This window comes from Rattus norvegicus, chromosome 10, assembly GCF_036323735.1.
Source record: "Rattus norvegicus strain BN/NHsdMcwi chromosome 10, GRCr8, whole genome shotgun sequence".
Lineage (NCBI taxonomy): Eukaryota > Metazoa > Chordata > Mammalia > Rodentia > Muridae > Rattus > Rattus norvegicus.
Window position 1 is genome coordinate 2744494 of NC_086028.1, and position 23117 is coordinate 2767610.

The following is a 23117-nucleotide window of genomic DNA, read 5'->3' on the forward strand; positions in this document are numbered from 1 at the left end:
GCTTGGTTACAGTCACACCGAGGTATATTTTATATTAATTGTGACTATTGTGAATGGCGTCATTCCCTAATTTCCTTCTCAGCTTGTTTGTCTTTTGAGTAGAGGAAGGCTATTGATTCTCTGAGTTAATTTTATATCCAGACATTTTGCTGAAGTATTTTATTCGGTTTAGGAGTGGAATTTTGGGGTCACTTAAGTATGTTATCATATCATTTGCAAATAGTGACATTTTGATAGCTTCCTATCCAATTTGTATGCCTTTGACCTCATTTTGTTGTCTAATTGCTTGTGGACTTCAAGTAGTATATTGAATAGCCTTTTCTAGTCCCTGATTTTAGTGGGATTGCTTCAAGTTGCTCTCCATTTAGTTTGATGTGGGCAACTGGCCCAATTTGGGATCAATCTCAAGGGGAAGCTCAAAGCTCTGATACTATTACTCATGCTATGGTCTATTTGCACATAGGAGCCTAGCATGGCTGTCCTCTGAGAGGCCCAACAAGCAGCTGACTGAGACAGACTAAGATACTTACATCCAGGACTGAAGTTGGGGACCCCTGTCATTGAATTAGGGAAAGGCTGGAAGAAGCTGAAGGGGAGGACCAGCAGTCTCAACTAACGTGGACCCCTGAGATCTCTCAGACACTGAGCCACCAACCAGGCAGCACACATTAGCTACTCTGACTCTCCCGACAATATACAACAGAGGACTTTCTGGTTTAGCTTCAGTGAGAGAAAGGACAGCTAACCCCTGAGAGACGTGAGGCCCCAGGAGTGGGTGAAGTTTGGGGGAGTGGACACATCCTCTCGGAGATGGGGGAGGAGGAACGGGATGAGGAACAGTTGGATAACGGACTGGGAGGGAGAATAACAGCTGCATTGTAAAAGAAATAAAAGTAATAAAAAATTGTGCTAGATGTATAGCTAATAGGAAGAGAGCAGCTGCCTGGGGTGCCACCAAAGCATGAAGTCCCAGAAATACTGAACACAAAAGGATTAATAATTAGCATAAAATACTGTGGTATACCATAGACACCTTATCTTAACACAGGAGATAGTTAAGGAAAGAGCATGAAAATACTGTGTAAAGTGGACTAAATGTAGGAAGGTGTTGACTACATTAGTAAGAATAAAATCAACATTGAAAAATTAGTAGTATTTTATCTCTTTGTAGTGTAAAAAATTTAGTGATATTGGAGGACATAATGATATTCATGTGCAAAATATGATTCATTGTGATAGAACTGGAAGGGAAGTTTAATGTATAGTAAGTGCTATTTGCAAATACAGATGACATATACAAGGTTTGAGGTAAAGGATCTTCGTCTAATCTGTACAAATGCAACAAATATACCTAGGGACAAAATAAAACAAGCTCAAATTTTTCAGACAATGTAGTTCCAGACTTAAAATTTCTTAAGTCATCATTACAGATATGTCAAGAAACAATTGAGAAAGAATATGACTAATTGACCTTTGATCTTGAGTATAAAGCAACATTTTACTCTTGTGACTAGGGTGGAAACACCCCTCTAGCAGCTCACCAGCAACACTATGGACAGACTCTTCAGCTGTTGGTTTTGGCTCTTTTTCAGTTATTGTTTCAGTATGAAATATAAAAGTGCTTTTAACATTCATATAAAAACTCTTTTAGTAAGTATTCTGAGTTCTTATTATGACTTCCCAATGTACCTCACTTTAGAAGTTTTCACATATATTAAACTTGTGTTTCAGGAGTTGATTATGATCAGTCACTGCTTTCCTTACAACTTTTTGTTATGTTGAAGACATCAAGAGAGATTAACCCCCAATTAAAGCAACAGCACTCACCCCCACCCCCCAACAAATACAGACAGAGAAGGGGGGTGTGGTTCTTCCACATGCTTTGTTCTGGTGGCTGCAGTAATTGATGGTGTTTTGTTTACATGCTCATGAAGTTAGTATTCCTATTTCATTCATCCTCCATGCTCCTAGAGAGCAATTCAACCTTGGCTCTGTCTTGATAGCTTGCTAGCATTTCCTTGAGACTAATATTCTTTCCCAAGTAGTGGTAAACTACAAAATTGACCCCTGCCTCCAAGCATCCCTCTCCAGCACATTCAGAATTTTAAATCACTCATGAGTAAATACTGAAACCATCAACTGGATGGTTTTGTGCTCAACAAGCATTTCTGTGTAACACTGAGTCCTTATAACTTACAACCTGTGCCAAAACTCCACAGGAGAACACTTCTTTCCTTTGACTCACTGTGTTCCTGACTATAGCTAAGAGTTTCAGACTCCAGGAGCTGTAGTTAGTAAACTCTGAGATAACAGCTTCGTTTTCCTCTCTTCCATTTTTTGTCACCTCTGCTGAGGATCTGATGGAGTGGACTTTGAACCTCCTCTTCAGAAACTTGTTCAGTAGTGTTTTAGGATATGAGATAAAGACAGAAATATAATCTATACACTATTTCTGCACACTATTGAATGTTTATTTTAATTTTAATTTTAATTTAAATCCATCCCTAAAGAAAGAAAATTTTAAGGGAGAATTTTAGGGCAGAAGTGTCATACCCTTTCTATATTGTCTGTGCTTGCAGGATTTTTTTTGGACACAGCTAAGAGTTGAGGAATACAAATTTTTAATTAAGCATTAGAAAAAAATAGAAATATCAGAACAGATTTTTGTAAACTTAGTCTTTCTAGGAATCCAAGCATATCAAATTTAAAAAGGGTCCTCACACTTTAATTTTAGGGAATAAGAATGACATGACAGATTGACTGATGGGCAATACCTACAAAATGTTAAAAGATGCCAAGAAAAGAACACAAATGGTATGAATTACAGGTTAGCATCAGGAAAAGAGTTCCTTGCAGGGCTCAACCTCAGGGCATCAGGAAATGCAATAACTAGGCCTTCTGAGCTGGTGATCATAGCAGGGCTATAAAGGATTTGAACCATCACTCAGCTCCCCTCAGCAATTGCCTTTGAAAGCTAGAGTGGTAGTCTACTCCAGAGTTAACAATTAGCAGGGCTTTGCAGGTAAACTGTGCAAGGTAGGTGAGGTTCCTGTCGCTGGAGTCTGAAGCAGACAAGTGTAATACACAGTTGTGAGCACATGCACTCACGAGCAGCATGCTTCCTCGTTGCTAGGCAACGAAAAGGGATTCTGCTCAAACTGAACCACTGACCTGGTCTGGCTGGATATTCTTTTTGTTTTTCTAAGTTTTTGTGTGGGGCTTAGGAGGAAGTAGCTGACAAAAGGGGAGGGAAGGGACGACAGCACGGGCCTCCGTGGCCCTAGGCCTCTATCATGCCGGAGGACATCGATTTTGATGGCCAGACACTGAACACCTCTGAGCAGCCACACTGGTATTGGCGCCTGTGGACCTGCTGCTTGGGCTATGGGTGCCTTGATTACCAAGTGGATGAATATCCTGTCTACCTCATCCCATATGAACCTGTGGGGCAGTTCCAAAAGGCAGCCAGCATGGGTGATTTGTCTACAGTAGAGCACTTCATCACCTCCCGAAGATACCATGTGGATAAATATGACAGGAGGAACAGGTAATATGGTCTCGGAGGGGAGATGAGCAGGAGGGGCAGGGATTGTTAGGAACAGTCAGGACGAATCATGGAGAAGCACCACCTTCCAAGAATTTTCCTAAGAGAGGGGAGAGGGTAAAGTCTGGTTCGGCTTTCAATGAGCCCGCTGTGCTTTCTGCTGGCTGTAGACCCCTAAGTATTTGGGACCTGCAACCTTGGAAAGAACCAGCTCTTAGGCCTTCTTTTTTTTTTTTTTTAATTAACTTGAGTATTTCTTATTTACATTTATTCCCTTTCCCGGTTTCTGGGCCAACATCCCCCTAACCCCTCCCACTCCCCTTCTTTATGTGTGTTCCCCTCCCCATCCTCCCCCCATTGCCGCCCTTCCCCCAACAATCACGTTCACTGGGGGTTCAGTCTTAGCAGGACCCAGGGCTTCCCCTTCCACTGGTGCTCTTACTAGGCTATTCATTGCTACCTATGAGGTCAGAGTCCAGGGTCAGTCCATGCATAGTCTTTAGGTAGTGGCTTAGTCCCTGGAAGCTCTGGTTGCTTGGCATTGTTGTTCATATGGGGTCTAGAGGTTGATACTCTCTTTCTCTATTGCTTTTCACTTACTAACAAAATCTGTGTACATTGCATGCCTACATGCGCAATTGTGTGAGTGTACATCCTACAGGTAAGTGCATGGAGGTCAGTAGGTAACTCTATTTGGCAGTTTGGTTTGGCCATATTGTGGGTTCTGCTCATCAATCAGGCCATCAGGCCTCCACTTGGGTCTTTTCTGAGCCACTCTGTGAACCCTAGACCTCAGTTTTTGAGACAAGTTATTTCACTAACCCATATGTCCACTGTATTTGATTTAGTGTATTGAACTTTACTGCATCATCTAGACTTCCACACAAGTAAGTTCCAACATCATCTGGCCTCCACAAACTAGTTTTCCAAGGTTCAGGGGATTCTGAACACAAGTGCCCAAATTACAGGATGAGCTTTTTAGCAATTGAGTTGTTGCCTCAGACCTCTTTTGTTCCTACTTCAAGCCAAGGGATGCCAATATCACTCAACAGTAGATATTCCACAGTTCACATGCTGCTTTAGTCAAAAGTGTAGATCTCAGGAGTTCCTTAGTCTTCTAAGTTGGATCTTTATACATATAAGACATAGAAGAATAAATTATTGTTTCAAAAATAGTATTTTAATTTATAACTGTTTTCTTAAAAATGAATTTTCCAACTGTATTTATCCATTTTGTGAATCTACTTATTTTCTACATGTTACTTAGATATCTACTATACAGCATATACATTCTACTGTCTCTTAAGATCCTTCCATTTTTAAACCTTTATATTTCACCACTGAATCAAGAAGTTAAGAAAGTTAAAACTTGCCTTAATTTTAATAGAAACTTCTCTCCCTTTCTACAAAAAACGACAAATACAAAAACAAATACAAAAACAAATACAAAAATTGTTTTGAAAGTAGACTGTAAAAAAAAATCACATAACTATTCTTTAGTAAAATTATATCACATGCTATAAAAAATTCCTTTTAATGTATGATGTCCTCTTAAGTGTGATATTAAATATTAAAATAATAGGTGGCTTTACAGTCTATAAATTTAAATATTAAATAAAGCAGTGCTCATTTAATCCCTAGGCTCAGTCTTGGTGTGAGTCAATAGATGCATAAATGACTAGAAGGCAACCAAAGATGATCTTCTTTACTAACAATTGGAGTCTAGAGTATCACCTGGGGACTAGGCTATGTTCCTGTTGGCTGCAAACATGGAAAGGTTATCTGTAGGCATTAAAAAATGAAAAGAAGGGGGGGGCTAGAGAGATGGCTCAGTGGTTAAGAGCACCGACTGCTCTTCCTGAGGTCCTGAGTTCAAATCCCAGCAACCACATGGTGGCTCACAACCATCTGTAATGAGATCCAATGCTCTCTTTTGGTGTGTCTGAAGACAGCTACAGTGTACTCATATACAATAAATAAATCTTTTTAAAAAATAAAAAAAAACAAAGTACTGATGACTGAGAGTTTAGATTTTTGGTTTTTGTCTTTGCTATTTTAAATCTCTTTACCTAAATTTGTTTTAAGAGCTAAAATTTACATAGATACAAGATTTACCATGAACCTATGGATTGTGTTTTATATTGCTTGATGTAAAGTGCAACGAACTTATTTTGTACAGTAATAAATTTAAAAATATTACCAATTATAGTTGTAAAATGTCATGAATCATTAGAATTATTCCAGAGATGCTAAAATGTGAATGAAGAGTAAGTAGTAGTTATCCGGCCTGCAAACTTAACTACTAGGAGAATGAGTTAGGAGAATTATCAAGTTCAAGGCCAACCTTGGCAATATAATTTTAAAAAATAGTAAACTTATTTGAATAAAAAATTGTATCTGTACAATTCTTTAATTTGTATTTATTAAGATGTTGTATTTGACAGCAGTAGCAAGAATAATCATCATTATCCACCAAATGCTGAGGTGTCTGGTGCTGGAAACACTTTTACACGCTTTGTGTAGACTTGAACTGAAACATCACAGCAGCACCATGTAAGACAGTTACTGTTTGTTCCTTATCATATGGATGAGGAAACTGAGTTTTGGAGGTCATAGAAACCCTAAGAAGTAGCTAGAGAAGGATTCAAATATAAGCTGTGTTCAGTTTTCTGAGTGTTGTTATTTAAATAGGCTGCTCTGAGCAGGAATGAAGCTTGTGATAGACCAGTTGAATTGGGCAGCCATGCACTGTATCCCTAGTAAGACAAGTGAACACGTGAGTAGAGACATAAATAAATAAGCAAATCCCAGGTGAAACTCTTACTTCAGATGGAAACAAATTACATACTATTTACAATTGAATGTATTTTGTCATAGTATTCCATAATTTCCTAAAATATCCTTTCAATTGGTAGGACTTCACTACACTATGCATGTGCTCATAACCATCCAGAAGTGGTGATGCTGTTAATCAAGAGCAACTGCACTATTAATGCCCAGGACGATGAAGGCTGCACACCCTTGATTAAGGTAGCTATTGGACAGCAATTTTAATATGAAATGGATAAGACTTTGTCCATGTTTGTTTTCTGTTCCTGTGATAAAACAATGACCTAAAGCAGTTCAGGGAAACAAATGTTTATTTGGCTTACACTTCCACATCACAGTCCATCATCAAGGGAAATCAGAGCAGGAGTTCAAGTCAGGAAATTGGAGGCAGGAACGGAAGCAGATACCACAGGGGAAGGCTGCTTTCTCACACCCTTTTCCATGGCCTGCTCAGCTTGCTTTCTCATACAACTCAGGGCCACTGTTGAGTCATGCCATGGCCCCAGTAATCTTGTCCCTCCTACATCAATCAACCGTTCCACAGATTTGCCCATGGGCTAATCTGATAGAAGCAGTTCTTTAAGCTAGGCTTCCCCTCTTTGGCTACTTGGAGCCTATGTCAAGTTATCAAAACAAACTTTCCCTTCCCAATACCAGTCAACTAGCACAGATCTAGGTATTGTAGAACACTTCTAAAACTCTCACATTTGGGAAACTGAAGTAAGAGGATTTTGAATTTAGGACAGCCTGGGGTACTTTACAAGACCCTGTCTCAAAAAGAGAGGGGTAATATACATAACTTAGGCAAGGGTAATTATTCAATGCAATTGTAAGAATGTTTATCTTGCCTTTCTTGAAGAGCAATTTTTTTGAACAACACCTACAGGCCACAGAGCGAAACAACCTGGAATGTGTTTCTATATTACTGAAGCATGGTGCTGATCCACACATGGCAGATTTTACTGGAAATACAGCCCTCCACTATGCAGTGTATAATGGAAACAGAGCAATCGCCAGTGAACTGCTCAAGTACAAAGTAGATATTAACGCCATAACAAAGGTAAAGACCCCAATATATGCTAGCAGTGACACTAGGATCCATTTTCTGCATGCCAAAGTTCAGGCATTCTCACTGATTCTGTTAAGAGTAAAATATTTTTTCTCCAAATGTGTTTTTCATATTTGTGGTAGTGGAAAAGAGCACAATTTTTCTGAGAATTGGGCTTTATTTTAAAACTCAAAAATAAAATTGGTGGATTTGGGCCCACCTATATCACATATACATGAACAATAAAAATAAATAAAATTTTAAGATAAATATTTTTAAATAAACAGAAATCTGTAGCAGTTAGAGGTTATAGGGGTGGTTTGTCTCTCAGAAATGAGGCAGGAATGAAAAATAAGGAAAGATACAGTCAAAGGCATATAGGCCAATTGTGAAACTTAATCATTAAAAAATATCAAGGTTTTAAAAACTTTTTCAGACGAGATCGGGCGCGTTCAGGGTGGTATGACTTAACTTTTTCAAATTTATGTGTACATAAGAAATGCTGTTCAGTTTGGGAGTTAATAATTCTCAGTCTAGAAAAGAAGTATTTTTGAGATACAGGTTAAAGCATTCTGCTCCAGAGACTCCACTTGAGCTCATTCATTCATTAGGGACATGCGAACCATTACCATGTTTTGGATTTTTGGGTATTGAAGGAAAAACTTCATTTAGGTAAGATTCTTTGAATCAGTGAATGTTTGGGAAAAGTACTGAAGAGGAGTGAGGTTCACAGGAGGTGTGGGGCAGGGGATAGGCGTGTCAAAGGAAAGGAGGCACCTGTGTGTGGGAAAATGAGGCAGAGGGAAGGAAAATCTACTCACCACGACTCTTATAAAAATGGTTATTTTATTTATTTACATTTCAAGTGTCCCATTCCCAGCTTCTCCCCAGCAACCCCCACCCCAGCTGTCCTCCTTTTTGTGTCTATGAGGGTGTTCATTTAGTCACTCACCCACTCCCACCTCATAGCTCTATCATTCCCCTGTGCTGGGGCATCAAGCCTCCACAGGACCATGGTCCTCTCCTCCCATTGATGCCAGATAGGCCATCCTCTGATTTGATGCAGCTGGAGCCATGGCTCCCTCCCTCCATGTGTACTCTTTGTTTGGTGGTTGTCCCTGGGAGCTCTGGGTGGTCCCGTTAGTTGATATTGTAATCCTTATGGGGCTGCCATCCCCATCAGCTCCTTCAGTCCTCCCCTCAGCTCTTCCATTTGAGGTCCCCAGGCTTAGTCCAACGGTTGTCTGTGAGTTCTGCATCTGTATTAGTCAAGTGCTGGCAGATCCTCTACCGGCACAGCCATACCAGGATCCTGTCAGCAAGTGCTTCTTGGCATCAGCAATAGTATCAGGGTTTGGTGTCTGTAGATGGGTTGGATCTCAAGGTGGAGTGACCTCTGGATGGCTTTTCCTTCAGTCTCTGCTCCATTTTTGTCCCTGCATTTCCTTTAGACAGGAATAATTCTGGGTTAAAATTTTTGAGATGGGTGGGTGGTCCCATCCCTCAATTGGGGGCCATGGGAGGTTATGTCTCCCTTTTGTTGGGAATTTTGGCTGATGTCATCCCTGTTGAGTCCTGGGAATCTCTCACTTCCCTGGTGCCAGGGACTTTCTAGTGGCTACCGCCAGCTCCCCATCCCCAACTGCTACACATTTCTATTCAACTTCCTGACCCTCTGTCCTTCACCTCTGTCCCTTCCCATTCCAGATCCTGTCCCCCCCTTCCTTCCCAGTCCTCCCTCCCTCTACCTCCTGTGATTATTTTGTCTCCCCTTCTAAGTGGAGTTAAAGCGTCCACACTTGGATCTTCCTTCTTCTTAAGGTTAATAAAGTCTATGGGATAGTATGTATTTATGTACATAAACATCTGTGATGGGTTTTCAGTTGATAAACACGTTGAACTATAAACATTTTTTCTTTTCTAGCATGGCTTCACACCATTTTCCCTTGCTGTATTTGAAAAAAGAGAGAAGATGGCAGAGTTTTTAACAGAGAGGGGTGCAGATGTACATGAAGTCATTGAGTCGAATAGGTACGGTTTCTTCTTTTTCTCAATCTTCGTGTTGTTCTTGTTAGTGACAATGGCTTAAGTCAGGAACACCAAACTGATAGGGGGAAGATTCCCTTAAATTTGAAGGTATATTGTAAGGAACACCATGAACTGTTACCTGGAAAAGAACTGCACCAACCACATCAAGAACACAGAATGCACTAGGGTCCAGCTCCTCTTTGGATACTGACTTTGTTATTCATAATCTGATTTTACTGGTGATTTTATTATCGAATAATTATTTATTTACATTGCAAATGTTATCCCCTTTCCCAGTTTCCCATCCATATAAGTCTCCTATCCCATCCCCTTACCCCTACTCCTATGAGGGTAAGGGTTCCCCCACCCACCTCTTCCAACCTCCCGGCCCTGACATTCCCTTACACTGGAACATCTACCCTTGGCAGGACCAAGGGTGTCTCCTCCCATTGATGCCCAACAAGGCCATATTCTTCTACATATGCGGCTGGAGCCATGGGTCTGTTCCTGTTACTCTTTAGATGGTGGTTTAGTCCTGGGAGCTCTGGTTGGTTGGTATTGTTGTTATTCCTATGGGGTTGCAAACCCCTTCAGCACCTTCAGTCCTTTCTATAACTCCTCCATTGGGGACCCCATTTTCAGTTCAATGGTTGGCTGTAAGCATCTGCCTCTGTGTTTGTCATGTTCTGGCAGAGCCTCTCAGGAGACAGCTTTATCAGGCTCCTGTCAGCATGCTCTTCTTGGCATTAGCAATATTGTCTGGCTTTGGTGGCTGTATATGGGATGAATCCCCAGGATAGGATGGCTTTTCCTTTAGTATCTGCTCCAAACTTTGTCTCCCTATTTCCTCCTGTGAATATTTTTGGTCCCTTTCTAGAAAGGACGAAGTATCCACACTTTGGTCATCCTTCTTCTTGAGCTTCATGGGATCTGTAGATTGAATCTTGAGTATTCCTGTCTTTTGGGCTAATATCCACTTATCCAGCAATACCCTGTGTGTTCTTTTGTTACCGCACTCAGGATGATATTTTCTAGTTCCATCTATCTGCCAAAGAATCTCCTGAAGTCATTTACTTAATAGCTGAATAGTACTCTGTTGTGTAGATGTTCTACATTTTCTGTATCCATTTCTCTGTTGAAGGGCATCTGGGTTCTTTCCATCTTCTGCTTATTATAAAAAAGGCCGCTATGAATAGAATGGAGCACGTGTCTTTGTTGTATGTTGGGGCATCTTTTGGCTATGTGCCCAGGAGTGGTGTAGCTGGGTCCTCAGGTAGTGCAGTGTCCAATTTTCTGAGGAACCTCCAGGCTGATTTCCAGAGTGATTGTACCAGCTTGCAATCCCACCAACAATGGAGGAGTGTTCCTCTTTCTCCACATCCTCGCCAGCATCTGTTTTGATCTTAGCCATTCTGACTGGTGTGAGGAAGAGTCTTAGGGTTGTTTTAAATTGCATTTCCCTGATGACTAAGGATGTTGAACATTTATTTAGGTGCATAAATATGCAGGATTGAGAGTTCATCTTAGTGGATTTTTCCTTTGGTGAATATGAAGTGTCCTTATCTTTTTTGACAACTTTCGGTTGAAAATTGATTTTATTCAATATTAGAATGGCTACTCCAGCTAGTTTCCTGGAAACATTTGCTTGGAAAATTGTTTACCAGCCTCTTACTCTGAGGTAGTATCTGTCTTTGTCACTGAGGTGTGCTTTCTTCATGCAGCAAAATCTTTCTATATCCAGTGTGTTAGTCTATATCTTTTTATTGGGTAATTGAGTCCATTGATGTTAAGAGATATTAAGGAATAGCAATTGTGAATTATGTTTGTGTGGCTCTCTTGTATTTGTTGCAAGAAGATTATTTCTTGCTTTTTCTATGGTGTGGTTTCCCTTTTTGTATTAGAGTTTTCCATGTATTATTGTTTGTAGGACTGGATTTGTGGAAAGATATTGTATAAATTTGGTTTTGTTGTGGAATAACTTGGTTTCTCTATGGTAATTCAGAGTTTTGCTGGATACTGTATCATGGGCTGGCATTCGTGTTCTCTTAGGGTCTATATGACATCTGCCCAGGATCTTCTAGCTTTCCTAGTCTCCATTGAGGAGTCTGTTGTAATTCTGATAGGTCTGCCTTTGTATGTTTCTTGTCCGTTTTCCCTTACTGTTTTAAATATTTCTTTGTTTTGTTCATTTGGTGCTTTGAGTATTATGTGACAGGAGGAATTTCTTTTCTGGTTCAATCTTTTTGGAGTTCTGTAGGCTTCTTGTGTGATTATGGGCATCTCTTTCTTTAGGTTATGGAAGTTTTCTTCCATAATTTTGTTGAAGATATTTACTAACCCTTTAATTTTGGAATCTTTGCTCTCTTCTCTACCTATTATCCTTAGGGTTGATCTTCTCATTGTGTCCCAGATTTCCTGGATATTTTGGCTTAGGATCTTTTTGTGTTTTGCATTTTCTTTAATGTTTGTGTCAATGTTTTCTATGGTATCTTCTGTTCTTGAGATTCTCTCTTTTATATCTTGTATACTTTTGGTGATGCTTGCATCTGTGACTTCTATTTTCTTTCCTAGGTTTTCTGTTTCCAGGGTTGTCTCCCTTTGTGATTTGCTTATTTTTTTCCTATTTCTATTTTTATAATCTGTTGTGTCAATATTTTCTATGGTATCTTCTGCTCTTGAGATTCTCACTTCTATCTCTTGTATTCTGTTGGTAATGCTTGTGTCTATGACTTCTAATCTGTTTCTTAGATATTTTATTTCCCTCAGTTGTCTCCCTTTGTTATTTCTTTATTGTTTCTATTTCCATTTTTATAACCTCTTTGGTTGATTTTTCTGTTTCCTCTTTAGGGACTTTTACTTGTTTACCTTTGTTACTCTGTATTTTTTTAAACGAGTTATTTATGTCCTTCTTAAAGTCCTCTAACATCATCATGAGTTGTGATTTTAAATCAAAATCTTGCTTTTCTGGTGTGTTGGGTTATTTAGGACTTGCTGTGGTGGGGGAACTGGGTTCTGATGATGCCAAGTGGCCTTGGTTTCTGTTGCTTAGGTTCTTGTCCTTGCCTCTAGCCATCTGCTTATCTCTGGTATTAGTTGGTCTTTCTGTCTCTGACAGTGGCTTACCCTCCTATAAGGCTGTGTATCTGCACAGTGGGAGACTAGCTCTCTTCCAGTAGGATGTGGGTACAGATAGCTGTGGCCCTGAGTCAGCTCAGAGTGCAGACAGAAACCAGAAGGAGCCTGTCCCAGATTGCTCCTCAGTTCCTGTGTCTTGAGAGCCCCAGACGGGTTTCTCTTGGGCCAAGAATGTGAGCAGAAGTTGTGTTCTCACCTGTGCTCTCAGGATTGTCTGTGCTACTGGGAGATGTTTTTCTTCCAGCAGGATCTGGGTACAGAAAGCTGTGGCATGGAGTCAACTCTGGGCACAGGTAGTAACCAGCAGGATCTGTCTCAGTTTACTTCTTGGTTTCTGTGTCCAGAAAGCTCCAGGAAGGTTTCTCTTGGGCCAGGAATGTGGGCAGAAATGGTGGTCTTACCTGTGCTCTCAGGTGTGTCAGCAGTTCTGGGAGACGCGCTTTCTCCCAGCGGTATCTTGGTACAGAGAGCTGTGGCACAGCTTTACCGGTTATTTTATGTTACTTATGTCAACTACACATTAATGTTGTTTATTTTGAAAATTATCTACCTAGTTTGACATTATTGACCATGAAATTTATAATCACTTTTTATATTTTCATTTTGTTTCTTACATATATTCCTTTCAAATGCTATATTCGACATTAATAGGTTTAGAAAACCATGCTGTCTCTGACCATTCATTGCTTTGAATGGTGTTTAAATAGTCAAAATACATTAGGTCAAAAACATCATAGCAATTAAATGCCATCACTCATGGTATTCTTTTGTTCCTGTCCTCTCTGAATTGTTGTGTTGCTGTGTTAGTCAGCTATGCACTGTAACTCCTGAAACATCCATGGTTAGGATGTGGAGTACAAAGAACTAAGACTCAAGTTCCTTGACTTGGCTGGGGATCTCATCAGCTGAGGCTTCTGGAAATGGTTCTGTGGAGCAGGATCATGCAACAGAATTGAGGCCAATGTGGAAGCAGAGAGAGCTATTGCATCACAGTTCACCAACTAAAAACCTCAGGAATGGAGCTTAGCCAGGAAGAAATGGGTATGGAGGGACGGTGTTCCTCTTCTGTCAGTTCTGGAACAGGATGTAACTCAACACCACATAACAATATTTGGTGATGTTTTGACATTTAGTAGCAAACAGGTAAGTAACAAAAGCAGTAAGCCTGTTTGTTATACATATAATGGCTGGTGAGAGTGCTGGCAGATTAATGCTTATAAGCAAGATTAATTTCCAATTCCTCCAAGTCATGTGTCTTGGGAGGGAACAACAGACTCACAGTTCAGTGTTGGGACATAGTTTAAGTTATTTATAAATAAATAAATATCTAATGTAAGCTATATTAGGAATTCAAAAATATACCTATGCCAAACATTTGGCAAATATTTTTCATATGAATATTAAAATAACTATTACTTTCTCACTACATCACAGTGAAGCTTCACTTGGCAAACAGTCAACATCAATGCTTATTTATGATGCACAAATCAATACAAGTAGGACTTTTGATACTGCTTTACTCTAAGGCAGAGTTCTCAATCTGTGAGTGACAACGTTTTAAGGGTAGAATGGTCACCTAAGATCATCCTGCATATCAGATATTTAGATTATGATTCATTAGAGTAGCAAAATTATAGTTATCAAGTAGCAGCAAAAATAATTTAATGGTTAGGGGTATCACTGAAACATGAGGAACTGTATTAAAGGGTCGAATTGGGATAGGTGAAAGTCACTGCTCTAAGTGGTCTATCCTAAGGAAATACACAATTATGAAGATTGAAAATTTAAGTTCCGGGCTGGAGAGATGGCTCAGCGGTTAAGAGCACTGACTGCTCTTCCAGAGGTCCTGAGTTCAAATCCCAGCAACCACATGGTGGCTCACAACCATCTGTAATGAGATCTGGTGCCTTCTTCTGGCCTGCAGTCACATATGCAGGCAGAATGCTGTACATAAAATAAAAATTTAAGTTCCCCAGAAAAAGAAAATAAAGTATAAATGCAGAGATAATTTCTACAAAAGTTTATATATCAAACCATATTGTCCAAGGAATATGAGTTTTAGATATTTAAGAGTATATTAATATCTCTTAATACAAAAGAAAAAGGGTTTTTAATATAGTACTTTGTATGTCTTCTCTATAGGTACATTGTAGCAAATTTTTTTTTTTTATTAACTTGAGTATTTCTTATATACATTTCGAGTGTTATTCCCTTTCCCGGTTTCCGGGCAAACATCCCCCTCCCCCTCCCCTTCCTTATGGGTGTTCCCCTCCCAACCCTCCCCCCATTGCCGCCCTCCCCCCATAGACTAGTTCACTGGGGGTTCAGTCTTAGCAGGACCCAGGGCTTCCCCTTCCACTGGTGCTCTTACTAGGATATTCATTGCTACCTATGGGGTCAGAGTCCAGGGTCAGTCCATGTATAGTCTTTAGGTAGTGGCTTAGTCCCTGGAAGCTCTGGTTGCTTGGCATTGTTGTACTTTTGGGGTCTCGAGCCCCTTCAAGCTCTTCCAGTTCTTTCTCTGATTCCTTCAACAGGGGACCTATTCTCAGTTCAGTGGTTTGCTGCTGGCATTCGCCTCTGTATTTGCTGTATTCTGGCTGTGTCTCTCAGGAGCGATCTACATCCGGCTCCTGTCGGTCTGCACTTCTTTGCTTCATCCATCTTGTCTAATTGGGTGGCTGTATATGTATGGGCCACATGTGGGGCAGGCTCTGAATGGGTGTTCCTTCAGTCTCTGTTTTAATCTTTGCCTCTCCCTTCCCTGCCAAGGGTATTCTTTTTCCTCATTTAAAGAAGGAGTGAAGCATTCACATTTTGATCATCCGTCTTGAGTTTCGTTTGTTCTAGGGATCTAGGGTAATTCAAGCATTTGGGCTAATAGCCACTTATCAATGAGTGCATACCATGTATGTCTTTCTGTGATTGGGTTAGCTCACTCAGGATGATATTTTCCAGTTCCAACCATTTGCCTACGAATTTCATAAACTCGTTGTTTTTGATAGCTGAGTAATATTCCATTGTGTAGATGTACCACATTTTCTGTATCCATTCCTCTGTTGAAGGGCATCTGGGTTCTTTCCAGCTTCTGGCTATTATAAATAAGGCTGCGATGAACATAGTGGAGCACGTGTCTCTTTTATATGTTGAGGCATCTTTTGGGTATATGCCCAAGAGAGGTATAGCTGGATCCTCAGGCAGTTCAATGTCCAATTTTCTGAGGAACCTCCAGACTGATTCCCAGAATGGTTGTACCAGTCTGCAATCCCACCAACAATGGAGGAGTGTTCCTCTTTCTCCACATCCTCGCCAGCATCTGCTGTCACCTGAGTTTTTGATCTTAGCCATTCTCACTGGTGTGAGGTGAAATCTCAGGGTTGTTTTGATTTGCATTTCCCTTATGACTAAAGATGTTGAACATTTCTTTAGGTGTTTCTCAGCCATTCGGCATTCCTCAGCTGTGAATTCTTTGTTTAGCTCTGAACCCCATTTTTTAATAGGGTTATTCGTCTCCCTGAGGACTAACTTCTTGAGTTCTTTGTATATTTTGGATATAAGCCCTCTATCTGTTGTAGGATTGGTAAAGATCTTTTCCCAATCTGTTGGTTGCCGTTTTGTCCTAACCACAGTGTCCTTTGCTTTACAGAAGCTTTGCAGTTTTATGAGATCCCATTTGTCAATTCTTGATCTTAGAGCATAAGCCATTGGTGTTTTGTTCAGGAAATTTTTTCCAGTGCCCATGTGTTCCAGATGCTTCCCTAGTTTTTCTTCTATTAGTTTGAGTGTGTCTGGTTTGATGTGGAGGTCCTTGATCCACTTGGACTTAAGCTTTGTACAGGGTGATAAGCATGGATCGATCTGCATTCTTCGATTGTAGCAAATTTTAATGTAATGTAGGATATGTTGGCCCATGACTTACAAGCTCCAAAACACGATTTCCAATTGTTCACAGAAGGAAAATTGAACCAATGACACCATTGTGTAGTACACAGCACTAACTGTACTGTCCTAGTCCACAGAGTCTTACTAGCTTCTTGTTAACAGTGGAAGGAACACTGTCTTCGTATCATCTTTCTACCTTGTCTTGAAAGCATGTTTCTGTGAGGAAATACTGAAATCCAATCCAAATGATCCTGTTCTCTAAAGAGATGAGATGGACAGGGTCAGATTATAACAAGGGGGAGTTTATTTTGTATTTTTATTATGAATATTACTGTATTTTTATTTATGTGGATGAGGATTAACTTAAGGAGTCCCACGTACTGTGGACAAGTTTTGCCATTAAAGCCACAGTACACGTCTATTTGTTTTGAGGGTTCAAATGCTTTATCCTGGTCATGGGAAATGCTAAGAAGTTTTCACTGAGCTTTTACACATTTTTATAATGAAGTTTTAAAACATAATTGTTTTATCCCCTAGGGGGAGTAAAATGGAGGCATTTAATAAAAACGAGTAAATGAATGGTTTATCTATAACCATATTAAAATATTTGTTGTGTCCTACCTTACTCCTGGAACTTCCTTCTCTGTACCCCAGGCTCATGCTCTTCTTCCCTTTCACTATAAACGTAGTACAGGTTGATGAACTACTAAGGTGTCTTTCCACTCGTTCTTGCCATGGGAAGTGATGAGAGCTGATCATGAAATTTCTTACACTGCACAGAACAGGAAGAGCGAGACTAGAGTGCAGGAGACTCTTAGTGTCTTTCCCAGAAAGGGAGGGAATGTGAACCTGCTGAAATTTGCTGCACTGCAGCTGGAAATTTTTGCAAAGATTGTCCCTGGTCTATTTTTGTCATCTGAGTTTTGCCATGCTGCAAGAGAGTCACCACGCATCCATCTTCCTTGTACATGGCATTTCTATTCTAAAGTGAATAATTTTCCACTGAGCAAATAGAAAACACTTCATATTTTAGTAAAATAATTCTACTCTTTTAAAATTTTTGCTAGCACCATTGGTCAAAATCACTACACCACCACACCACCACCATTACCACAATAAGAAGAACAACAACAACAACAAAAATACCCATGTGCTGTCATTGTCAGTTTATACTAGTAAATACCACTTTTTGGCAATCAGTAGTCAGTTGGGATCAGAGTCATTGTCACAGATATTTATTTTCAGCTATAAATGTCATTAACTTTCTTTTCCCTGCATTCGACTGATTCAACAAAATATAAGCAAGATTTCTTAATGTATTAATTACCTATAAAGCAGCATTTACTATAAAATACTCTTCATAATATAGAATGGTCTCCAAGGAGTATCTGAAAAATGTTAGTTTGCCATTTTAATATACTATATTTTTCTACAGTTATTATAAAATACATTCTCCCTCATTTTAGAAGTGGATGACAGTACTGAACATGCATCTTTATCTAGGTAAGAGTTCATGGCTTTTAAATATGTGATGTCATTGGTAAGCAAAGATAAGAAGCTAATACTTCTGCAACACACATTATATATGCCTAAAACAATCAGATAAGGGCTGTGGAGTAAGTATTGCTATCTCTGTAAGCTAGCTCCCACTTTCTAGGGAACCAAATACAGAGAGCTTGATTCTATAATTGATTTTGGCTTCCCAGTGCATCACTTGCCCAGACTGACTGAGATGCACATGCTCTTCTGTCAAGAAGCAGACATACTTTCATACCAGTTCAGAAAGTTAGACTAAATTATGCCATGCAGCCCTGAATGAAACCCCGGTTATATGACCCTATAGCTTGTCTTGATATTTTTGACAATTGCAGCTGTAACCAATACTTTGTTTTTGTCATCACAGGTTTTAAGGCAGATCAGGTTTAGCTCTGGCCAGATATTCATAGATTTTACTTATGCAAAATCAGGCAAATCCTGTAGAGGAGTTTGTATGATAATTGAAGAATAGTTGTTAGCACCTCATTAGAGGGATTTTAAATTGATTTTTCTATTTACTATGATTCTGTGGGATATTTTTGTTCCCTTCCTATTTTGGTTTTTCATTTTATGATTATACTCTTTTTAAAAATTTTACCTTTTGATTTTTTGCCTTTTCGCCTATATTATTTTTCCATTCCTGAAAGTTAAATGTTTATTTTCTTCTGAAGGCACATAAAAGAATCTACAATTTCAAGATTTTAAGGACTCTTAGAGACATATACCTAAAGTTTATATACAGTAAAATAACATATGCATATAGTAAAAGTCAGAAATGAGGTATTTTTCAGTACAGCTCTTTAAGTGTAAGGTTAGTCTCTTTATTTATCCACCAGAATCTAAGAATCTAATAAAGTTAGAATGTATGTAGTGAAGCCACGAAGAGAATAAATGTGGAATTATCAAGATAGCCATATAGAGGAAGGTGGGCATGAGTTAACAGTGCAAAAGAGAGCTTGAAGAGAACAATGGCCTGTGCTCACTTGCATTTTAGAAACATAAACATAATATCATTTCAGTGTATAAGTTTGAAAACAATAGTTTAAAATTTATATTTAAAAATATTAAAATTATTCCAGAAAGCTGAGTTACAGATATTGTGGGTAAAGTTTTAGCAAATAAGTTCATATTGAACCCACTTAAAAGATGGTTGTTGCTAATTGTATTTGCCATCCCTGTATAGTGGGAAGTGACTCTTCAGGCAGCAGTCTATCCAGTTAATAAGTATCAGGTTTAATGAAAGATCTCGTGTGGAAAAATCCCTGGTGGGTAGTGGGTAGCTCACTGAGTAACACTTGCTGTTCAGTCCAACCGATCTAAGTTTAGTGTGGTGTGGAGAGTTTTGCAAGAGCAGTTAGATAGTTCGTTTTTTATCAACCAAATAAAAGGATAAGCCAGATGGGTGTAGCTGGATGGTGTCCTGCAGTAGGTCTGCTGTCTGACAGTGTGTGTCACTCAATTCAGAGCCTCATACATGGTTGGCATATGTTGTGTCGTGATAGTACGTCCACAGTTAGGAATTCTATGACCTCTTCTTTTAAAGTGAAATGAGACTTTTTTTTTCCCGGAGTTGGGGACCGAACCCAGGGCCTTGTGCTTGCTAGGCAAGTGCTCTACCACTGAGCTAAATCCCCAACCTCTTCTTTTAATACCTAAAGAATTAGCAATTTCTTTTGAAATATACCGTCCATATCCATGGGTAGCAAATAGAGTTTCCCAGTGATTTGTTTGACTCTTGAAATGTCCAACTTGGCAGAAAATTACCTTTCACTTGCAGCTTTTAATTTCATTATCCTAGAATTATCCAGAACTTTTGAAGAGTCTGCAGTACAAAATAGACATTTTGTTCTTAGAATTTCAGGTGGAACTTTAAAAGTGGGAATATAGCTAGCTTCTTTTCTGCAGAATCTGGAACTTCAGAATTATAAAAATTGAATTCTGGAAATGTTTAAATATAAAGAAGTTTGTCTTTATAGGTCCATATGCCACATACAATGGAATATACTGAAAGTTCCATTTCAGTAATATTATGTTTAGCCAATATTTCCAAAGTAACAGCTCTCTGCTTGAAGATGAGCCTTTTTTAAAAGAAAAAGATATATTTATTTATTATATACGAGTACACTGTAGCTGTCCTCATACACACCAGAAAAGGGCATCGGATCTCAATACAGATGGCTGTGAGCCACCATGTGGTTGCTGGGATTTGAACTCAGGACTTCTGGAAGAGCAGTCAGTGCTCCTAACCACTGAGCCATCTCTCCAGACCCTGAAGATGAGCTTTTTATAATTATTCATATTTTCTGAGATCAACCTAACTCTCCTCACCTATTAAAAACTTTATTTTTAAAGTTTGTGTGTATCAATGTGTATATGTGTATTTCCCCAAGAATGTGGTATCTGAAGAGGCCAGTAGAGAAAGATCATATGTTTTTGAGTTATAAATGTTTAATGAGCTGCCCAGCATGGGTGTTGGAAACTGAACATGGAGCCAAAGTTGAGTTCTTTACAAGAGCAGCAAGCTACCTTCACTACTGAGTCCTCATTCCAGCATCATATTCAAACCCTTCTGTGAAGTTCAGTGTGAGCTGGAGTTTCACAGGGAGTCACCAGACTGAGGTCTTTTCTTGTCTTCTGTGGCAGAGTACATGAGTTAGGGCCATTCTCAGTCTCAGATCAGGCTATGAAGACAGCACAGTTGCTTGCCTTCTTTCACACCGGATCTTCATGATAAGGTCTTTTTTAAATCTTGTGCAGCAACTTCGTTGATGCAGTTATACTGTTCTAACCCCAGATGGATGCCACCTTTCCATTGCCCCTCAAGTGGTCTGTTTTTCCCAGTAGTGAATTCTATCAATCCAAGTATATTCTTTGGATTTAAGAGCCAAACTATGTCATGACTCTTCATCTGTGTTTAAAGGGGATTTTATCTTTTATGTCAACTAGAAATCAACATAGGAGTGAAGGGCCTTTCCTTTCTGTAATGTGCCTGCTTAGACCAACCGGTTAGGTCAGGAAGTCAAAACAGTAGGAAAAGAGGCCTCAAAACTAAGAAGGCAAGGTCTGACTGTCAAGGCTGACCTCTGATGCACTGGGGCACATGTTCAATAGACAGCAAATATGTGTGAACAGGAATACATATCATACATGGATATTAAACATCATGTCAGGAAACTGATTGCGTATGAGTAGGAGATAATTATCTGCTAAAAGCACTGAAAATACGTCAAGGATGAAAGTTCAGGAGAACCTGGGAAGGTTTTGCACTTCAGCCACAACTTTTGGAGAAGATTTTTACAGCAGATTCAAAGGTCCCATAACCAGTTCCAAGACAATGGTGACACCCAAAGCAGAACCTAGAAAAATCTGTTGCACCGTAGTTCAGCAGCAAGAGGATCTTAATAAAGATTAGCATTTTAGCTTTGTCCAGGGAGAATGTAGCTGAGGAGAGAGCATCACGTTTCTTGAACTTTAGAGTCTATTGTTAGTTATAAAGGCTCAGCATTACACAGAAATGCAACTGAAAGAAACGTCCAGCTGGTGGTCTCAGCATTTACTCAAATAAACTACTACAAAACCACTTGAAGGTAACAAAAATGTGATGGCTTCTGAGAGTTCTGGCCAAGGGATGCTTAGGATAGGAATCAGATTCATGATATATGGAACCCCCTTCTTTGTAGAGAGCACCCCACTCAGTGAAATGCCTCCAAAGTGAAGACAGAGATAGGACTTCATGCCCTAGAGACATGGAGCTGAATGAAACAGGAGCACTAAATCTATGAACACATAAATATAAGGTACTACAGCCATCAGAATAAAACATGGACTATTACTGTCTTCTTTCCCTGTATGTGCCTGTGTGTGTATGTATGGGTGAGTGCATGTGCTTTTGTGGGTGCGTGTGTGTGTGTGTGTGTGTGTGTGTGTGTGTGTGTGTGTGTGTGTGTAGTTTTGTTGCATTAATCAAGAATTAAATTTTTATCATTCTACATGAAGAAAGATGGTAAGGACAGCAGCCACCAATCATAATCGACTTTCGAAGAATGAATTCAAACTTGTTTGTGCCATGTATTTGTCTATGCCTTTAATCCCAGAGCTCAGGAGGCAAAAGGAGGCAAATCTGTGAGTTAACATGGTTCACATTCTGGGTTTCAGGCCAGCTGGGCTACAGAGTGAATTCCTGCATCAGATAAGAACTCAAAAATAAAGAATTTAGAATACCTGCTAAATGTTTTTCATATGGAAAGTAAAATAATGATTGTTTTTAACATGTGTCACAGTGAAGAAACATCTTTCAAACAGCCAGAACAAAGAAGTAAAAAGCATATCAGGTTCAATGAAGGTAAGATTTCTATAATTAATTACTCTTTTTGCTCTTACCTACCCTAAACAAAATAAATACGAGTAAAAATTCAGTACACCAAATGGAGTTAAGCAAATCAAATATAAATGCAGTTATGTTGTTTTAATATTTCTCTAATATTCTAGAAAGTCAGAATTAATTATTTATAAACAATTTTAACTATGAAATGTACTGTCAAAATGTCATATATTTGATTTTGGTGCTCATATATGTACTGTCTTTATTTAAATAAGAGAGCAATTTGGCAAGGGATCCAAGGAGTCACATTGTAGCAAATTGTACTGATTTTCTTTTAGTTTTCATAGCAAACGATTGTACTTTGTACTATATGAGTTTATAGTTCAAAGTCACTAAAATGTAATTATGCCACAAATAAAACTTAATATTCAATCACTTCTCTTCTTTCATTGGTTTTGGGTTTTTTTTTTTTTTTGAAGTGGTTGGGATTGACACCAGCTTTGTGAACATTTTAGGCATGTACCCTTCCTATTAATAATACCTTTATAACTTTTTCCCTTTAGTTTTTGTTAAATAGATCAGGGTATGATAAAACATGGTTTAACTTGTTGTAAAGCACAATTTCCAGAAAAAAGTTGGGCGCAAAGAGGTGAGTTCAGAAGGCATTATTCTGTATTTCAAAGCATTAACTGTACATCCACTGAGTTTGAATAGTTTTTGTGACAGTGGAAGGAACACTCTACAGAGTTCACATTTTTATCAACTGTCATCACAATATCTTTTAAATACCTAAC

General features: G+C 39.1%; 1 protein-coding gene across 9 annotated transcripts in view; it reads left to right on the forward strand.

Annotated features, from left to right (window-relative positions):
* The window catches only part of A630010A05Rikl (RIKEN cDNA A630010A05 gene like), a 161859-nt gene that overhangs the window by 16578 nt on the left and 122164 nt on the right, over positions 1–23117 (forward strand). For 6 of the 9 annotated variants that reach the window (XM_039087593.2, XM_063270059.1, XM_063270057.1 and 3 more), the window contains exons 1-5: positions 50–3547; positions 6460–6574; positions 7260–7433; positions 9346–9452; positions 22283–22344. In XM_039087593.2, coding sequence (XP_038943521.1) covers positions 3294–3547; positions 6460–6574; positions 7260–7433; positions 9346–9452; positions 22283–22344 — 712 coding nt within the window. In that variant the 5' untranslated portion in view covers positions 50–3293. The other 3 variants (XM_039087599.2, XM_039087601.2, XM_039087602.2) reach the window with 3 other exon arrangements.